General features: G+C 39.8%; 2 protein-coding genes across 7 annotated transcripts; both read left to right on the top strand.

Annotated features, from left to right (window-relative positions):
• The first annotated feature begins 2,918 nt into the window (after window positions 1–2,918).
• On the top strand, window positions 2,919–6,350 carry LOC113685160 (uncharacterized). 3 transcript variants are annotated; one of them, XM_089195849.1, is made up of 7 exons: window positions 3,104–3,227; window positions 3,512–3,584; window positions 3,683–3,810; window positions 4,459–4,593; window positions 4,918–4,983; window positions 5,112–5,180; window positions 5,592–6,350. In XM_089195849.1, exons 3-7 carry the CDS (start codon window positions 3,684–3,686, stop codon window positions 5,861–5,863), a joined length of 669 nt encoding a protein of 222 aa, XP_089051975.1. In that variant the 5' UTR covers window positions 3,104–3,227; window positions 3,512–3,584; window position 3,683; the 3' UTR covers window positions 5,864–6,350. The 3 variants fall into 3 exon arrangements, with proteins under 3 accessions (XP_027058439.2, XP_089051975.1, XP_027058440.2); XM_027202639.2 differs by having other exon boundaries at window positions 3,128–3,227; window positions 3,531–3,584; XM_027202638.2 differs by lacking the exon at window positions 3,512–3,584 and having other exon boundaries at window positions 2,919–3,227.
• A 989-nt stretch (window positions 6,351–7,339) lies between these two features.
• Window positions 7,340–13,050, top strand: LOC113685186 (uncharacterized). 4 transcript variants are annotated; one of them, XM_089195827.1, is made up of 9 exons: window positions 7,340–7,412; window positions 7,884–7,955; window positions 8,395–8,508; window positions 8,888–8,938; window positions 9,641–9,985; window positions 10,283–10,487; window positions 10,822–11,090; window positions 11,496–11,632; window positions 11,993–13,050. In XM_089195827.1, exons 3-9 carry the CDS (start codon window positions 8,412–8,414, stop codon window positions 12,185–12,187), a joined length of 1,299 nt encoding a protein of 432 aa, XP_089051953.1. In that variant the 5' UTR covers window positions 7,340–7,412; window positions 7,884–7,955; window positions 8,395–8,411; the 3' UTR covers window positions 12,188–13,050. The 4 variants fall into 4 exon arrangements, with proteins under 4 accessions (XP_089051953.1, XP_027058470.2, XP_089051952.1 ...); XM_027202669.2 differs by lacking the exon at window positions 7,884–7,955 and having other exon boundaries at window positions 7,343–7,412; XM_089195826.1 differs by having other exon boundaries at window positions 7,410–8,007.
• The last annotated feature ends 462 nt before the right edge of the window (window positions 13,051–13,512 follow it).

Genomic DNA, 13,512 nt, shown 5'->3' with positions numbered 1-13,512 from the left:
GCAAGGTTGAATATCTAAGCTAATACGTGACACGATATTCAAATAGAGGCCGAGAATGCTGTCACCTTAGTTAAAAAAGTGACTTATACGCTGAGATTTCGCGATCTAAACAGTCCCGCTTTGAGAATAAGTACTCATATAGATATTTAGTCCTGCTTTGAGAATAAGTACTCATACAGATATTTAGGAGCCCTCAGAAGACAACCACAGGTTTTTTATCGCAAAACTCGATTACATGCGTTTTCATTAGCTTCCGAACGCCATATTTGTGCCCTTCAGAAAGAAACGAACCATGAGCAGACCACACTACGGGTTCGTGGTTAATAGTTATTGACATGAGACGAACAAAATCTATTAGGGTTATGAATAAAGCTTTCCAAATTGTTTACTTAAATTTCATCTCCAACGTCCGAATATCTCAATAAAGTTAAATGAAATGTGAATCGATGCATTTGTGGTTTGATTTATGCTTCATGGGCGTTTAGAGCATCTTTTTACAAAATTACTTTTGGCCGGAGGCCGTTAAGAGAAGAAAAGGAGACAAGGCTTGCAACTATAACCACACATTTAAAATCATTTAAAATGCCTGTTGTGCTATAAACCCAGGAGTTCTCTGTTCACAGTCAATGTTTCCTCATTAGCTAAATGTGTGCTCGGCTTTCTTTTGGTAATGCAAATTAAGTGTTACTGACCTCTTATTTACTCTAAGGCTTAATTCGTGAATTGCTGTCAGATAAAATCATCCTTTATATCCACAGTTTTGTACACCACAGTTATTGAACTAGGTAACCTGTACAATACACTTGATTGCCACAGAGATTTCGAATGTACTGATCACAAACAGATGCAAAAAACAAAATACTCCCGACTGTTTTTCATAACCTTTAAGACTAATCACAATTACCCTAGCTAGCTGTTTACTCTTGGTTCACGTGACGTCATCCAAATAAAAAACATGATGAATTATCAATCCTTTTGAGATTTTAGTGAGGTTAGCTATTAAAACAGCTGAAAACTTATCTTTTCACAAATTTCCTGTTTTAGGGTTTTTCGTCTCGTAATGACGCGAGGTTGAATTTCTAAGCTGTTGCGTGACACGATAGCGGCCGAGAATGCTGTCACCTCAGTTCAAAGTGACTTATTATCCGCTGAGACTTCGCAAACTAAACAGTCTTTATTTGGGAATAAGTACTCATGTTGATGTTTATGAGCCCTCAGAAGACGACTACAGGCTTTTTATCGCAAAATTCGATCACATATGTTTTTGTTAGCTTCCAGACGTTCAGAGAGACACGAACCATAACCAGACCACAATACGTGTAAATAGTTATTGACATGAGACGAGCAAATTATATGAGGGTTATGAATGAAGCTCTGAAAATTGCACATCTCAAACGTCCGAATATCTCAATAAAGTTAAATGAAATGTGAATCGATGCATTTGTGGTATATTTTCGCTTCATGGGCGTTTGAAGCATCTTTTTACAAAGTTACTTTTGACTGGAGGCCGTTAAGAGAAGAAAGGATGACAAAGCTTGCAACTTGGTGACCGCTAACCGCGAATTCTTCCATTTCAAACTGGACTTAACACAAAGTTACTGAAAACCTCTTCTAACCGGCGACGGTTGTTGATCGATGAGAGAGAAAACTGCCACTGCCACGGGAAGTGTCTGGACTAATTGCTGAATTTGAAAATTGGGTTCGAACCAGCTATGGAAGGAATTTGGATCTCAAATTTTTGTTAGTGCAAGTATGCGTACCATGTTTTTAAGGCTTGGATTGGACCTATGATCTCTTTAGACTTTTTCGGCTAGAGGCGTCAATGGCCCCAAAACCAGTTCTGTACCTCTTTCTTCATTCTATGGTCAGCTTGTGTAGTAATATTCTTTCCCTGGTTGCATGTGCAGTAAAAACCGCTTCCCTCAAGTATTCCGTTGATCCTTAATATTGCGACCGCCTGAAGTCCACATAGCACATGGAAGACAGAGAAGTGGAGACTAGATATATCAGTTTTCTAAAAATATTGACGAAAGTGCACTTAAGAAGACTCCAAACTTTTCGCCTCATGTAAGGTAAACCAGATTTCAGAATCCAGGAAATTTTTGCTTGTGGAATCCGGGATACTGGGCATTGGAATCCAGAATCCAGCTTTTGGAATGCAGAATCTCGCTAAAGAATGAATCCAGACTCCATTTGCTGAAAATCCATTTCAAATCGTATAAACGGCTTTCATCCGCATCCATGCAACCACGGTCATGCTAAAACGCAGAGCACAGACCGTGCAGACCACGCAGACCGTACAAACCATGCAGATCGCTTTGTTCGTTAGAGAATTTCGACTGTTACAGCTCGCGAGACACCGACAAATTCATTCATGGTCTATCACCCAATCGACTTCGATACTAACATGGCCAAAGTTCCCTACTAACTATCAATCAGTCTTCTACTCCGATTCAAAAACCTTATTTCCTAGTGAAGTTCTGCATAAGCTCGAGAAACTTGAGCCTGCGATTTTGTTTTGCCAGGTAACGTCATTCTCGAGCCTTGGATCATTTTGGCTCTTTGTGAACGGTATGGTCGCCAAATAATGACCTCTGTGAGAATGGATTAATTCAATCTTTTTGATTGGTTGATAGGAAAACAATAGACTCCACACAGGAAGAGTGCTTTAAATTTTTCTGCTATGAAAACAACGTTCTAGTCTTAATCTATCTTACAAATGCAAGTGAAACAAACAGCAAATGTTTTGACGTCTGCATGATCACGTAATTGAAATTCAAAGCCGCTGTCCATGTAAGATAACGGCTCGTGGAGACCGTTTGTTTGTGGGAATACCTGCCAGCGTTTTTGATTTACCAGTCATTAGCATATTTTGTGTCCCAAAAGGTGTCTTTGTCGCTCTAAAATATTGATCCTCTGTTAATTCCTGGTTCCAGGATGACGACTCAGTTTGGATTTTCATAGATCAGTTTTGTTAAATCTAAACGATACTTTTCGTCAGAAAGACAGAAAAGTTTCCTGCTGTTTAACCTCAGCCGATCAAATCGCGTCAGTTGTTTATAGTGTTTTTAATGTTTCGAGAACACTATCTAACAGGTGTATTTCATAAACAAATATCAGTGACTTTGAACCCCAAAACATCAAACGCTAAGAAGGAGCAAATTTTCAAGACGAGAAGAGTTAACTCCAAGACTCCTTCAACATTTCGAATCTGATCACTGGTTAAGGTAGGCAAATGATCTGTGAATCCTAATTATCAAATACTCTAGCAACTATCATTATCTAATCAGTGGGGGAGTGATACTGAAACTTCGGATAGCTGATCAAACTTAGAAAATATATGACAAAGATCATGAGATTGTCATCCCAATGGGTGTCATTACCGAAAAAAAGAAACGCCAACTGTGTACAGATAGGTTATACCTCGTTGTTTGAAAACAGAATTTTTTCTGCAACCTAATCCTTTCTCTCAATAGTGTATTATGCAAATTTAGGTTTAATTTGTTGTCAGAAATTCTCTTTCTAACCAGGAAACGGGCGGTCGACAGTAGACGGAAGAATTATAAGGCAGAAAAAACCACTGGGTATATTTTTACCACCTCTAATTTTGTGACCTTTTGATAATTTCTTGCGCTCACTGTTCTTCTATGTATAATATATCATTTCATTGTGTTATCTTTAGAATGAACAGACTAGCAATCGCAAGAATATGCTTAACGGCGCTATTTGTAATGCACTTTTCGGAAGCGATCCCATCAGAATCCAAGGCAAGTGCACATATAAACGGAAAAACTGCCATAGACAAGAAAGGTAACAATCCATTTGCGACTCTTTGTACCGATAATCATCAACTGATTTCTACAATGAATGAACTCCAGACGTGCATCAAAACCTACACCCCTCCTCTGTCGTTAAAGGGAAGAAGGCCAAGGCGTGACAGGACAAGAAAGAGAAATGCTAGTTTATTTTGACGAATTCCATCAGGTCTCATTATTCGTACTTTTAGCTACAGTCCTTAATTACGAAACGACTCGATGCCAGTTTAGTTCGCAAGGGCGTGGTTGGGGAGGGTCCTGAGGCAAACCAAGAAAATTTTGCTGCATACTGCGAGATGAAAACATGACATGATTTGGAGGTTTGTGCGTTGAAAGGATAATGATGAAAGTGCCATTCAGGAAATCTACACTTTTTTTTCGATAACCAAACACATTAGAAGCATTTATAATCACCCAGTCTTGGACATCTCCCTTAAGAAACGCATTTGAGTCGAAAAATAATGAAAATGTAGAAACATTTCACCATTAGGTTAGAATTCAAATGATTTAGGAAGCAATGATTCTGTCTCAACTGCGTCACCATTCTGTCTCAAATTTAGACTTCACTTGATCTAAGAGAGCTTTTGCCTGAACTCTCTGACTCTAAAACAAAATCGCTTCGATCCACCAGTTTGTTCCATAGTTTTGGAGAGAATTATAAAACAGAAAACCGCCGAGGCCATCAAGAAGCTCGAAAAACAATTCAAATTAACATACATGGCGTACACCTCAACAAATGACAAAGGCAAGAAGTTGCAGGCGCATAAGAAACTTCAAGGTAAGACAAGTGAGGTGTATCTCGCTTGCGGCAGAGGTCAGTTACTTAGGCACAATAATCGAGAGGGGGTGGGAGCCATACGCTAGTGTATTGCTTGAATTGGGAAACATGTCAGCTTGTATTATATGATGCACTATCAATTTTTCAAGACAAATAGGAGTGTCTCACTTGCACCTTACGACCCTCCTGAACTATGCCCTTGCAAAAGTCACTTCTAGCCTGAACCGAAATAAGCGTCCTATTTTGGGAAAATCCTTTACCTTTATGCCCTCTCACAGAATTTATTTGAGACAAAAAACAATCTCATTGCATTGTATTTTACAGACTTGGTGGACGTCGTCAAAAGAGAATCAAAAGCAAATCTAGAAACGTCCATCAAAGCTTACAAATGTAAGTGAGAACTTGCTATTATGGGATGTTTCGATATACTGGTTAGGGGATGAAAATTAGCAAGATGAGTCTGATAAAATTATAGCTCAATTTTATCCTAACTAACTTTTATTCTTTTCTTTATGCAGTTGATATTAATCGGCTGTCTGACAAAGACACTGCTCAGCTGTTGTATTCTTCCTACGTAAGAAACAAAAGTTAGTACCAACAATAATTGATAAAACGTGATCCATATACACACATGATTACAGTTTAGTTTTTTTTGGTGTTTGTCATTTGTAATTCGTAATGAACTCCATCCTTGTTAGCCTGGGACTGCAGAAAATTGACCACCAATGAGGTGTGTGGGGAGAGTTGAGAGGGGGGGTCATTAAATTATACTTAAGAGCCTTAGTGGGATCAGGTAAATAAATTTTTGGGACACAACCAAAATCCTCCAGATTCCCCTCCCCTCCCCTCCCCCACCCCCCACAGGCGATAAATAATGATGAACCCCTTAGGGTATCTTAATGGCTAATCTAGAGCGAGTTACAATCCAATTTATAATATCTATAATATTTATTCTAATTTTTAATATTTTCTCAATTTCCACGATTTCTTTTACCCAGGGCAGTCATTATGGGGTTCGTGTCAGCCTGTTTGTCAGCACCGATGCCTTCCGACCTGCAACCTGCTCTGTTGCCTGACCACACCATTCGTTGTACCGAAGAAAACTGTGAAGATGATCGAGAAGCAGCTTGCTTTAAAGAAATTAAAGAAAAAGAGCAAGATCTCCAAGAAACATCCAAAGAAAAAGGGGAAAGTCTGTGAACCCAAATGCCGGAAAGCCTGCTTGCCGTCTTGCAAGTTTAGTTGTTGTTTTTCCCCCTCAAAAAATTAGGTTTTGGTGAAGATGCAGCAAGCCATTTTGAGAGTGTTGTTCTCATTGATATTGATAATCAGGCGAGAAACTTACGTCAGAGCTGTTAGATTATGACTATTAACTTACACGTAGTTATAAAAGTGCTCTTTTGTGAGACTTAGAAGTGGGTTTACGATCTTGCTTCACTGTTGGGAAAGTCCATCAAATGACGACAGGAATAGAAGAAGTTATGTTCTTTGCATAAAATGCTGGGAGGAAGAGATTTCCGTGGTCTCAACAAGGTGTAAGGGCGGTTTTTTCCTTCTTTTAATAGTAATTATATCCCATCTAGATAAAAAGGACCTGAAAAAAAGTTATAGCTTCATCAGACCTTTTTCTTCTGTCGTCCTCTCGTGATGTGAATTTCATCATTTCATTTCATTTCATTTCATTTTCAAGAGAAAAAACATTGTCCTGTAAAACTAATTTTCTGCACAAAAGTATCGAAATAAACCAAATTAAAGTAACATTGCTCAGAGCATTGGTATTTTACAGTCTTCTAGTCCGTGTTGGAACACACGCGCAAGACTTAGAAAGAAATACGATTTGCCTTTCTCAAATATCCCCTACATCCCTTCCCCTCCCAACTTACAGTGCGGTAGAGTATTAAAAATTTAAAACCGATACTGCAAGCCTACTTTTTATGAATTTTATGAACGTAGAAAAAACTGGACTTTGTTTACGACTAGAGTAAATTCAGTCATCATAAGTCGAGAAAAGTGTCTCAGTCAACATATTTTGATCACTTTTTAACAAAAAATGTTTGTGCCATTTCAGGCCTACCACTTAGAACAGTGATAAATGCAGTGCGTGATTGAAAAGGTTATTCAAATTTTTCAAGCTTCATTTCACAGAACGTAAGAAATTGTAAGCAAAAGGAAAAGAACAACCAAATAAATAAAAGTATGTTAAATGCTATTTGCATTTCACTGGCATTCTCCCACTCAATTAAGCCAACTTTGTATCGTTCACGCTGGCTGCGCTTTTTTGACTACATATCCATATCTAAACATTACTGCTCGTCAGTCAGTAAATAAGGATAAAATCGTTTAAAAATTAAATTAGTCCTCACATAAAAAAACAAACACATTCTCTTTACGAAAAGAAAAATATCACGTTGGTCGCTCTTCTTTGTCCGTTGTCTTACAGCGAATGCTTTTCTTGTGAGGTAATGCGTGAAATTTGTTGACTGTTTCTGTCTAAAGTGAAGAGAAAACTGACGAGTTAATCTCACTGCCGCTTTCAAATCCTATCGTCTTTATTTGCGGTAAATTATATATATATCTTGTTCCATTCCTGTAGAAGATCCACCGTCGGCTATAAGGAGAGGAAAAACACAAATCAAAGAAGGGCTTTGAATTGCCAAACAAGTGTGCAATAAAGTGAAATAATTGTCGCACTGTTGAAACTGCTAAATATTTCATGTTATTTAAGTAGACTCTTGCCTCCTTCACTGTTCGAAACGCTTAGTTATTTACCTGTAAGCAGGTAAAATACTATATCCCGCGTCGACTGACAGGCTGCCACGGTAAGATCCTATTTTTCCCTTGTTAATCCGTAAGTTTGACGAGCGACGTATCTCAAATGATAACGTACCAGGGAAGAAACTTCCTTCTCGAGACTCGGGAGCGTTTAGAATTATATCCATGTTGCGATATCTTGCTCAACATTTGATACTTAGTTTCGGTCCGTGACAAAATGGCGCCCTCATGGGCTACTGGCTATCGACAAGACCTCTAAACCATATACTTTTGAATTATGTGGTCTCTATAAAAAGAGACAACTGTTAAATAATGGCAACGAAAGGTGATTTTAATGGTACGGTAACCGTAAGACCATTGGCTTATTGAATTGGTTGGTCGAGACCACAGTTTCGAAAAATTGTTGATAATCGCTATCTTATAGTTGAACCACGACGTTTAGGAAAACGACTAGTAACGCTGGTATTTTGACGTGACTTTTTTTTACTTTGTATACTTATGTTCTTTGGCCTATCGAGAATTACGATAGAGAGGTTATGATAACGGCATCTAATCGATCTACGGAGTAAGAAGTCTCAGTCAAACCGCAGGCATGTGCAAATTACATATATTATTTTCTGTGAACTACCTGCTGTTCCTCAGGTTAGTAAACAAGCTCGAGAAATTTGATTACCGTCACATTTTCACTAGACCTTTGATTAATCCCTAGTGCCTACCAATGATTTCACGATTGGTAAAGCAAGCATGCATAAAAAAAAATTGCCTACTGTTCGTCTTTGTTTACCCACCAATACTTGAAAACCGTGTTGATTACGCGTGTTCCTCGCTTCGTCGTCGCCCAACGAGAAGGGGATGGCGTTCGGTGCCATCACAGTCTCTTTCAATGTCTAAGACCATGTAACGAGTGAAATCTAAGTAAAAAAAAGAAATTTCTTCTGCTTAGCAAAAAAATAAGGGGCTTAAAAAATTGTTTAATTATATTTCAATTAGCAGCAAAGGAAAGGCTTATCGCCCTTTTAAATCTCTTAGGTAAGAGGGCCACTCTTATGATCATGATGAGGGTCTTGTTATCGTTCTGCCTTCTTGCGCAGCTCCTTACCGCCGTAAATTGCAAGAGCTTAAGGAAAGTTAAATCCAACGCAGGTAAGAATGAATTTATCAGGAAAGAACTTAGACCTCTTTTGCAATGCTAAAATCGCTGAAATCATTGCACACTTCCAAGGTTTTTTTATAAAGATCAATTTTAAATCAAGAGTCGAAACTTCAGGATTGTTTTGGTTTTGCCTTATTTCGCCTTGTGATTAATCTAGAAAGCTCGCGACATTCATTTCATCTGATTGACTGTTGTCAAGATATTATTCCAGTTAATAATCTCTCGCTGTCGTGATTGCTTTGGTCCTAGTTTTACGATACTCAATCGAAATACGCTTTATTAGATTTCAAGTCCGTGTACGAGTCAGTTACACAAAGACAGAATCATGTAAAAACTGATAAAAGAGGAAACGAATTTGCTTCCTTGCAGGTCATGGTGGGAGGAAGTCGGTGGTGATTCATTCCGTGAATCCCGTGCAAAGTGAGTAAGATGTTTTGTAATATTATATACATCAGGATAGGATTGACTATCACTCACTCATAGCATAAACGGAGCGCAGAATAACCTGCGAGGAAGGGATCGTTTGAGTTATCATGCAACACGAAAAGGGGCCGGTGGCGTTGTGGGGCGCGTTGAGCGGGCTCTGCGCGCTGGGTTATCTTCACTCGCTCGTTAAGTCTTCTTACTTTTAAGACGAAAATGCACTTAAATAATTACAGAATTGGCCAAGCCACACATTTGGAGCTCTTCTTTTTTTTAAATATATTGTTTTAAGTAAAGTAGCTTCTCATGTAAGCCTGGTGGCTTCTTTAGGCCTCCTCGCCTTCTGATCATAATTGTGTGGATCAAATATTTTTTGGATTGTTAAAAAGGCAAATAAAATGATGATGATGACAATTTTGACCTAAGGAATTCCCAAAGATGTACTCATTTAAGATGAGAACTGCCGTACATGTTTCACCCGGATCAGGAAAGACGTGAACAATTTCAGAATGTCACACTTCCAGATAACGTATGTTGTTCTGACTTAAATTTTTTCATTAAGGTGCTATTTGGATTATACCCCAACTTACTACTACAATGTATATGCTACTGTTGTTGTTCCCTTTCCATCTTCCCTTTCCGTTTCCTTTCCTTACACAAATCATTTTTTTAATCATATCTGTTTTTTGCCTCACTTAGGATCCGCCTGGGAGTGTCATCCTGGATGCAAGCATTTCTGTCTGTCATCTTGCAAAAGAAGCTGTTGTGCCCCAGGGGCTCCTAACTACAGTCCAGCCATGTTCCCCCAGTTGGTGAACTACCAAGCTTCCCTCCCCCCGCCACCTCCTCCCCCACCAGCGTGCCCCGCCGGATGTCCGTCCACCTGTTATCCTAACTGTGATTCCGGATGTTGCTTCCAGGCAAATCAGCCAGTGTTCCCTCAATATGCTAACCCTTACGATGTTGGATATACCGGCTATCCTGCCGGAGATCCCTGTGCTGCTATGAGTTGCTCTGCCGCTTGTGCCCCCCAATGCAAGCCAGGTTAATGTCAATGAGTATTCATTTCTCTGTTATAACTATCAATTTTTATTGTTTCTTTTAACGTGGTTGTCGATAAATTATTCGTCAAAGCCAGAGATATGACACAAATATCGAACTGCTAAGGAACTGATCGCGATGTTAATCAACTTCTGGAACAACGCAAGTAGCTAGAGCCCAAACTAGATCGGAAATGTTGCCGGTTTCTGCATTGGCTATGCAGTTAGGAAGGAATCGTATCCTATGTACCATATCCGCTGTAATTACTAACAACAGTTTAATTTTTTTACCATGGTCTAGACTGTTGTCGTTCCCAAGCCCTAAACCTCAGCATTCGGCCAGTGTATCTTGGAGGAGTCAAAGCACCCCCTAAGGCACCCAAGCCACCGCCGCCTCCAAAACCGCCAGTGAAAACCCATCATAAAAAGAAGGCAATGCATACGAAACCCCAAATTGGTAGCTTGTGTGTCCCGCAGTGCCAGACGCTCTGCAAGCCAATATGCAGGTAAATACTTTTTTCATCACACGGAGATGGAAAAGAGATCGGGGAATGGAAGTTAAAGGAGGTACAGGTGTGCTTCATGGGGCATGTTGCTAGATATTTGTTAAGTAGGACGGGTTTTAACCGCAACTCTCTACAGGGAAGTAAAAAAATCCAGCCGTTGAGTACTCAGAGCATCTATCTCCTACTCAACAATTCATTCGTTCGTTCTTTCAATCAGTCATTAATGTTTTATCAATTAACATAATACATAGTTTCATGTATTTCAATTTATCCATGTTCACCTCATCATGGCAGAAAAATCTGGTTGTCAATTATTTTTTTATCTTTTTCACAGATTTGATTGCTGTTTGGCTACACATAAATTCCATAAAAAGCAATCGGATCACAAACCTTCTTCCTCCAAGCCACAGGAGCCTCCGAAACCTAAGGTGCATCATGACATTACACCCGTCGCCTCGCCTCAGAGGGTTCCCATCCCCAAACTATTCGCAATGGCGAATCCATCGCAAGAGCCTGCACAGGATGCTCAGCAGTCGCCTCAATCGTCACCATATGAGGGATATCAGTATCAGGACGCTGTAGCTCCTGTGGCACCCACGGCAGGTAAGAAGCAAAGCAGAACATCAAAGCTGAAAAATGCTTGGAGGACGAGAAACAAGGGGTCGGAATTTCTCGAGCCCTCTTTGGGTCAAATTACGCGCGCTGCAATGAAAGCTACGATTTTGGCGTGCATGAAACTGAAATTCTAACGACCTTTTTCCCACTAACTCATCGTTTAAATCAGGAGCATGGGAGGAAAAGCTGGCCAAATTCCAGCCGAGGGTGTCTATATGTCACACTATTGCATACATTCATTCATGTTGCCTTTGAGAAAGACAGCCGCGGCGTAAACAAATCAAACGACATCGTCTCCTTAAGTATAAGAGGGAACAGAAAATTCCTCCCATCAAGCGGATCACAATTCTGTCGAATTATAACATGGCTTAAATTCATTTATTTGGTTTCTAGGAATCACATGCCCAGGATCTTGTCCTCTGGCCTGCGCTCCTTCGTGTCAGTGGTCATGCTGTGCCCCATTCCAAGCACAGCCTGCCCAGCTGGCTCCTCAAGCTTTCCCTTACGGGGCTGTGCCATCCAATCCCTTGGTGAGCAATTAGTCTATCAGTTGATAGTTCAATAAAAATTAAAATCGTCCATGAATACGTAATCTGTATGTAGACCTGGTAATAAATCAATTACCCAACTGACTATCTGGCTAGAGATATCAAACGGGAACCAGCTGAAGACTGTTCATCTTAAAAAGCATGTACATTGGATTCATAGACGGAAAAATATTTTTTCGTTATAATTAACGAAAGAGACCGCACTTGACAAGCGCTCTTCCGTTCATCCTTTTTTTAACAGTGATCCCACACATAGACACTCTCTTTAAGTGTAAATAGTATCTTGAATTTTACTATTATTTACTCGTTCACTGTTAAAAAAATTATTATCACTCCCTGTAGGATGCTTCTCAAGATTTCAGGGCACCAGGTTCGCCAGGCCTTCGTCCAGTGGAGCCCCTTGCTGAGCAGCAAACCTGTTCAGCGCCGTCTTGCCCAGACACATGCGCACCACTTTGCTCGCGAAGCTGCTGTGCAGGATTGCCTCTCCTGCCACTGTCTTGGGACAAGAGAGCTGCCCTACCCCACAGAGGCTAGTTGTTGCAGCCATATTTGACACCCGTTGCCCCTCTCATGTGTTTAAAAATTCTTGCCTCTAAATACTCATCTGTGATACTTGTAAAATCTCCTCAAGGACAAACTGAATGAAGGATACCTATCCGCTCATAAGTCATGGCTCTTCTGAGCAATACAATAATTTCCGCAAATTTCTCCCACCTCGTTAGCAAACTAATCCGCGTAAATGCTCTGTTGGGAGATTTTTGTCGCTAATTTCGTCAAAAACAGTCTCAAAATGTAATATAAAATAAACCATAAGGTCATTTTGTCACCAAAAGCCATAGGATTATGCAGAATTAGAGAATGATCGCAAAATTTGAAAGTGATACTCATGCATAGGCTTCTCATAAAGGGCAAAGCTTTGAATTAGATACGAACACCGTACATTTGTCCAGAAATATTGGGATGAAGTGAAGTATTTTAGCCCCCAATGTAACATAATTTCCCTCAAGTAAAAGTTTCTGTCGTTGTTGCATACTGAATGACATGTATTCTAAGCTTATTAGGAAAGGTAGTTATACAAAGCGATGAACTAAGGATACAAAATTAGGACATAATGTGCTGATCGTGTTCATGCAGCGATCAGCTGCACCTGCAGCAAAACCGCATTGTAAATATCTTTACGGCTTTTTTTAAACACAGTACAGCCCCTTTAAAAAAGTATGTAGATGGCATGCTTCTATATTACCTGTGCCTTCTGGTAGCTAAAAGTAAGTTGCATGGCGACGGAGTTTACTTCCGGTCGTTATGAGAATGAAGCCATATCTAAAACCGTATTAGGGTCAGATATTTAGGATAGTTCTCTTCTTGATCGATTGTGGAAATAAAGTGCGCAGTATAAATTTTAGTGTTATGCATTGTTCTGACGTTATAGCCATAAATATAATGAATCACTGAGAAGTTTCAGCTTCTATTCTTCCATGGCTAATATTGGAAGTCGAGAGTGCCCGTTGAAAGGGGGAATTTGGAATCGATTGCTTTAGCGATTTCTAAGTCTATCTTCTCTTAAGCCTTGGACCCTTCACTCCAATCACATAAGCCAGCACATTCTCTCAATCAGCAGCAAGCTTAATGCGATTAACCTCGCACAAGGTAACGGAATCTTATGACAGCAGCGCAAATGCAAGTCGTGTAAAAATTTCCTAACTAAGGTTAAATTTAGAAAATGTGACCACAATTACGGACAAACTTGATGAGAGGAATCCTCCTTTTGTTCAAACACGGTCCTTGTGTCCCATACACCCCTCACATGTAATGAATTGTGTATCAAGGGCCAGCCGGGCACCATTAGTATGTTAACAATG

Source organism: Pocillopora damicornis, chromosome 2 (genome assembly GCF_964200805.1).
Source record: "Pocillopora damicornis chromosome 2, jaPocDami1.2, whole genome shotgun sequence".
NCBI classification, from domain to species: Eukaryota; Metazoa; Cnidaria; class Anthozoa; order Scleractinia; family Pocilloporidae; genus Pocillopora; species Pocillopora damicornis.
This window is presented reverse-complemented; position numbering and strand designations above follow the sequence as displayed.

What these genes read in the sequence shown, in the direction of transcription:
- LOC113685160 (XM_027202638.2), top strand. Translation starts at nt 3,684, where the DNA reads ATGAACAGACTAGCAATCGCAAGAATATGCTTAACGGCGCTATTTGTA. An exon ending in AACTGCCATAGACAAGAAAG is followed by an intron (nt 3,811 to 4,458) that starts GTAACAATCCAT and finishes TTTGTTCCATAG; the next exon opens with TTTTGGAGAGAATTATAAAA. An exon ending in GGCGCATAAGAAACTTCAAG is followed by an intron (nt 4,594 to 4,917) that starts GTAAGACAAGTG and finishes TGTATTTTACAG; the next exon opens with ACTTGGTGGACGTCGTCAAA.
- LOC113685186 (XM_089195827.1), top strand. Translation starts at nt 8,412, where the DNA reads ATGATCATGATGAGGGTCTTGTTATCGTTCTGCCTTCTTGCGCAGCTC. An exon ending in TTCCGTGAATCCCGTGCAAA is followed by an intron (nt 8,939 to 9,640) that starts GTGAGTAAGATG and finishes TGCCTCACTTAG; the next exon opens with GATCCGCCTGGGAGTGTCAT. An exon ending in CTCTGCAAGCCAATATGCAG is followed by an intron (nt 10,488 to 10,821) that starts GTAAATACTTTT and finishes TCTTTTTCACAG; the next exon opens with ATTTGATTGCTGTTTGGCTA.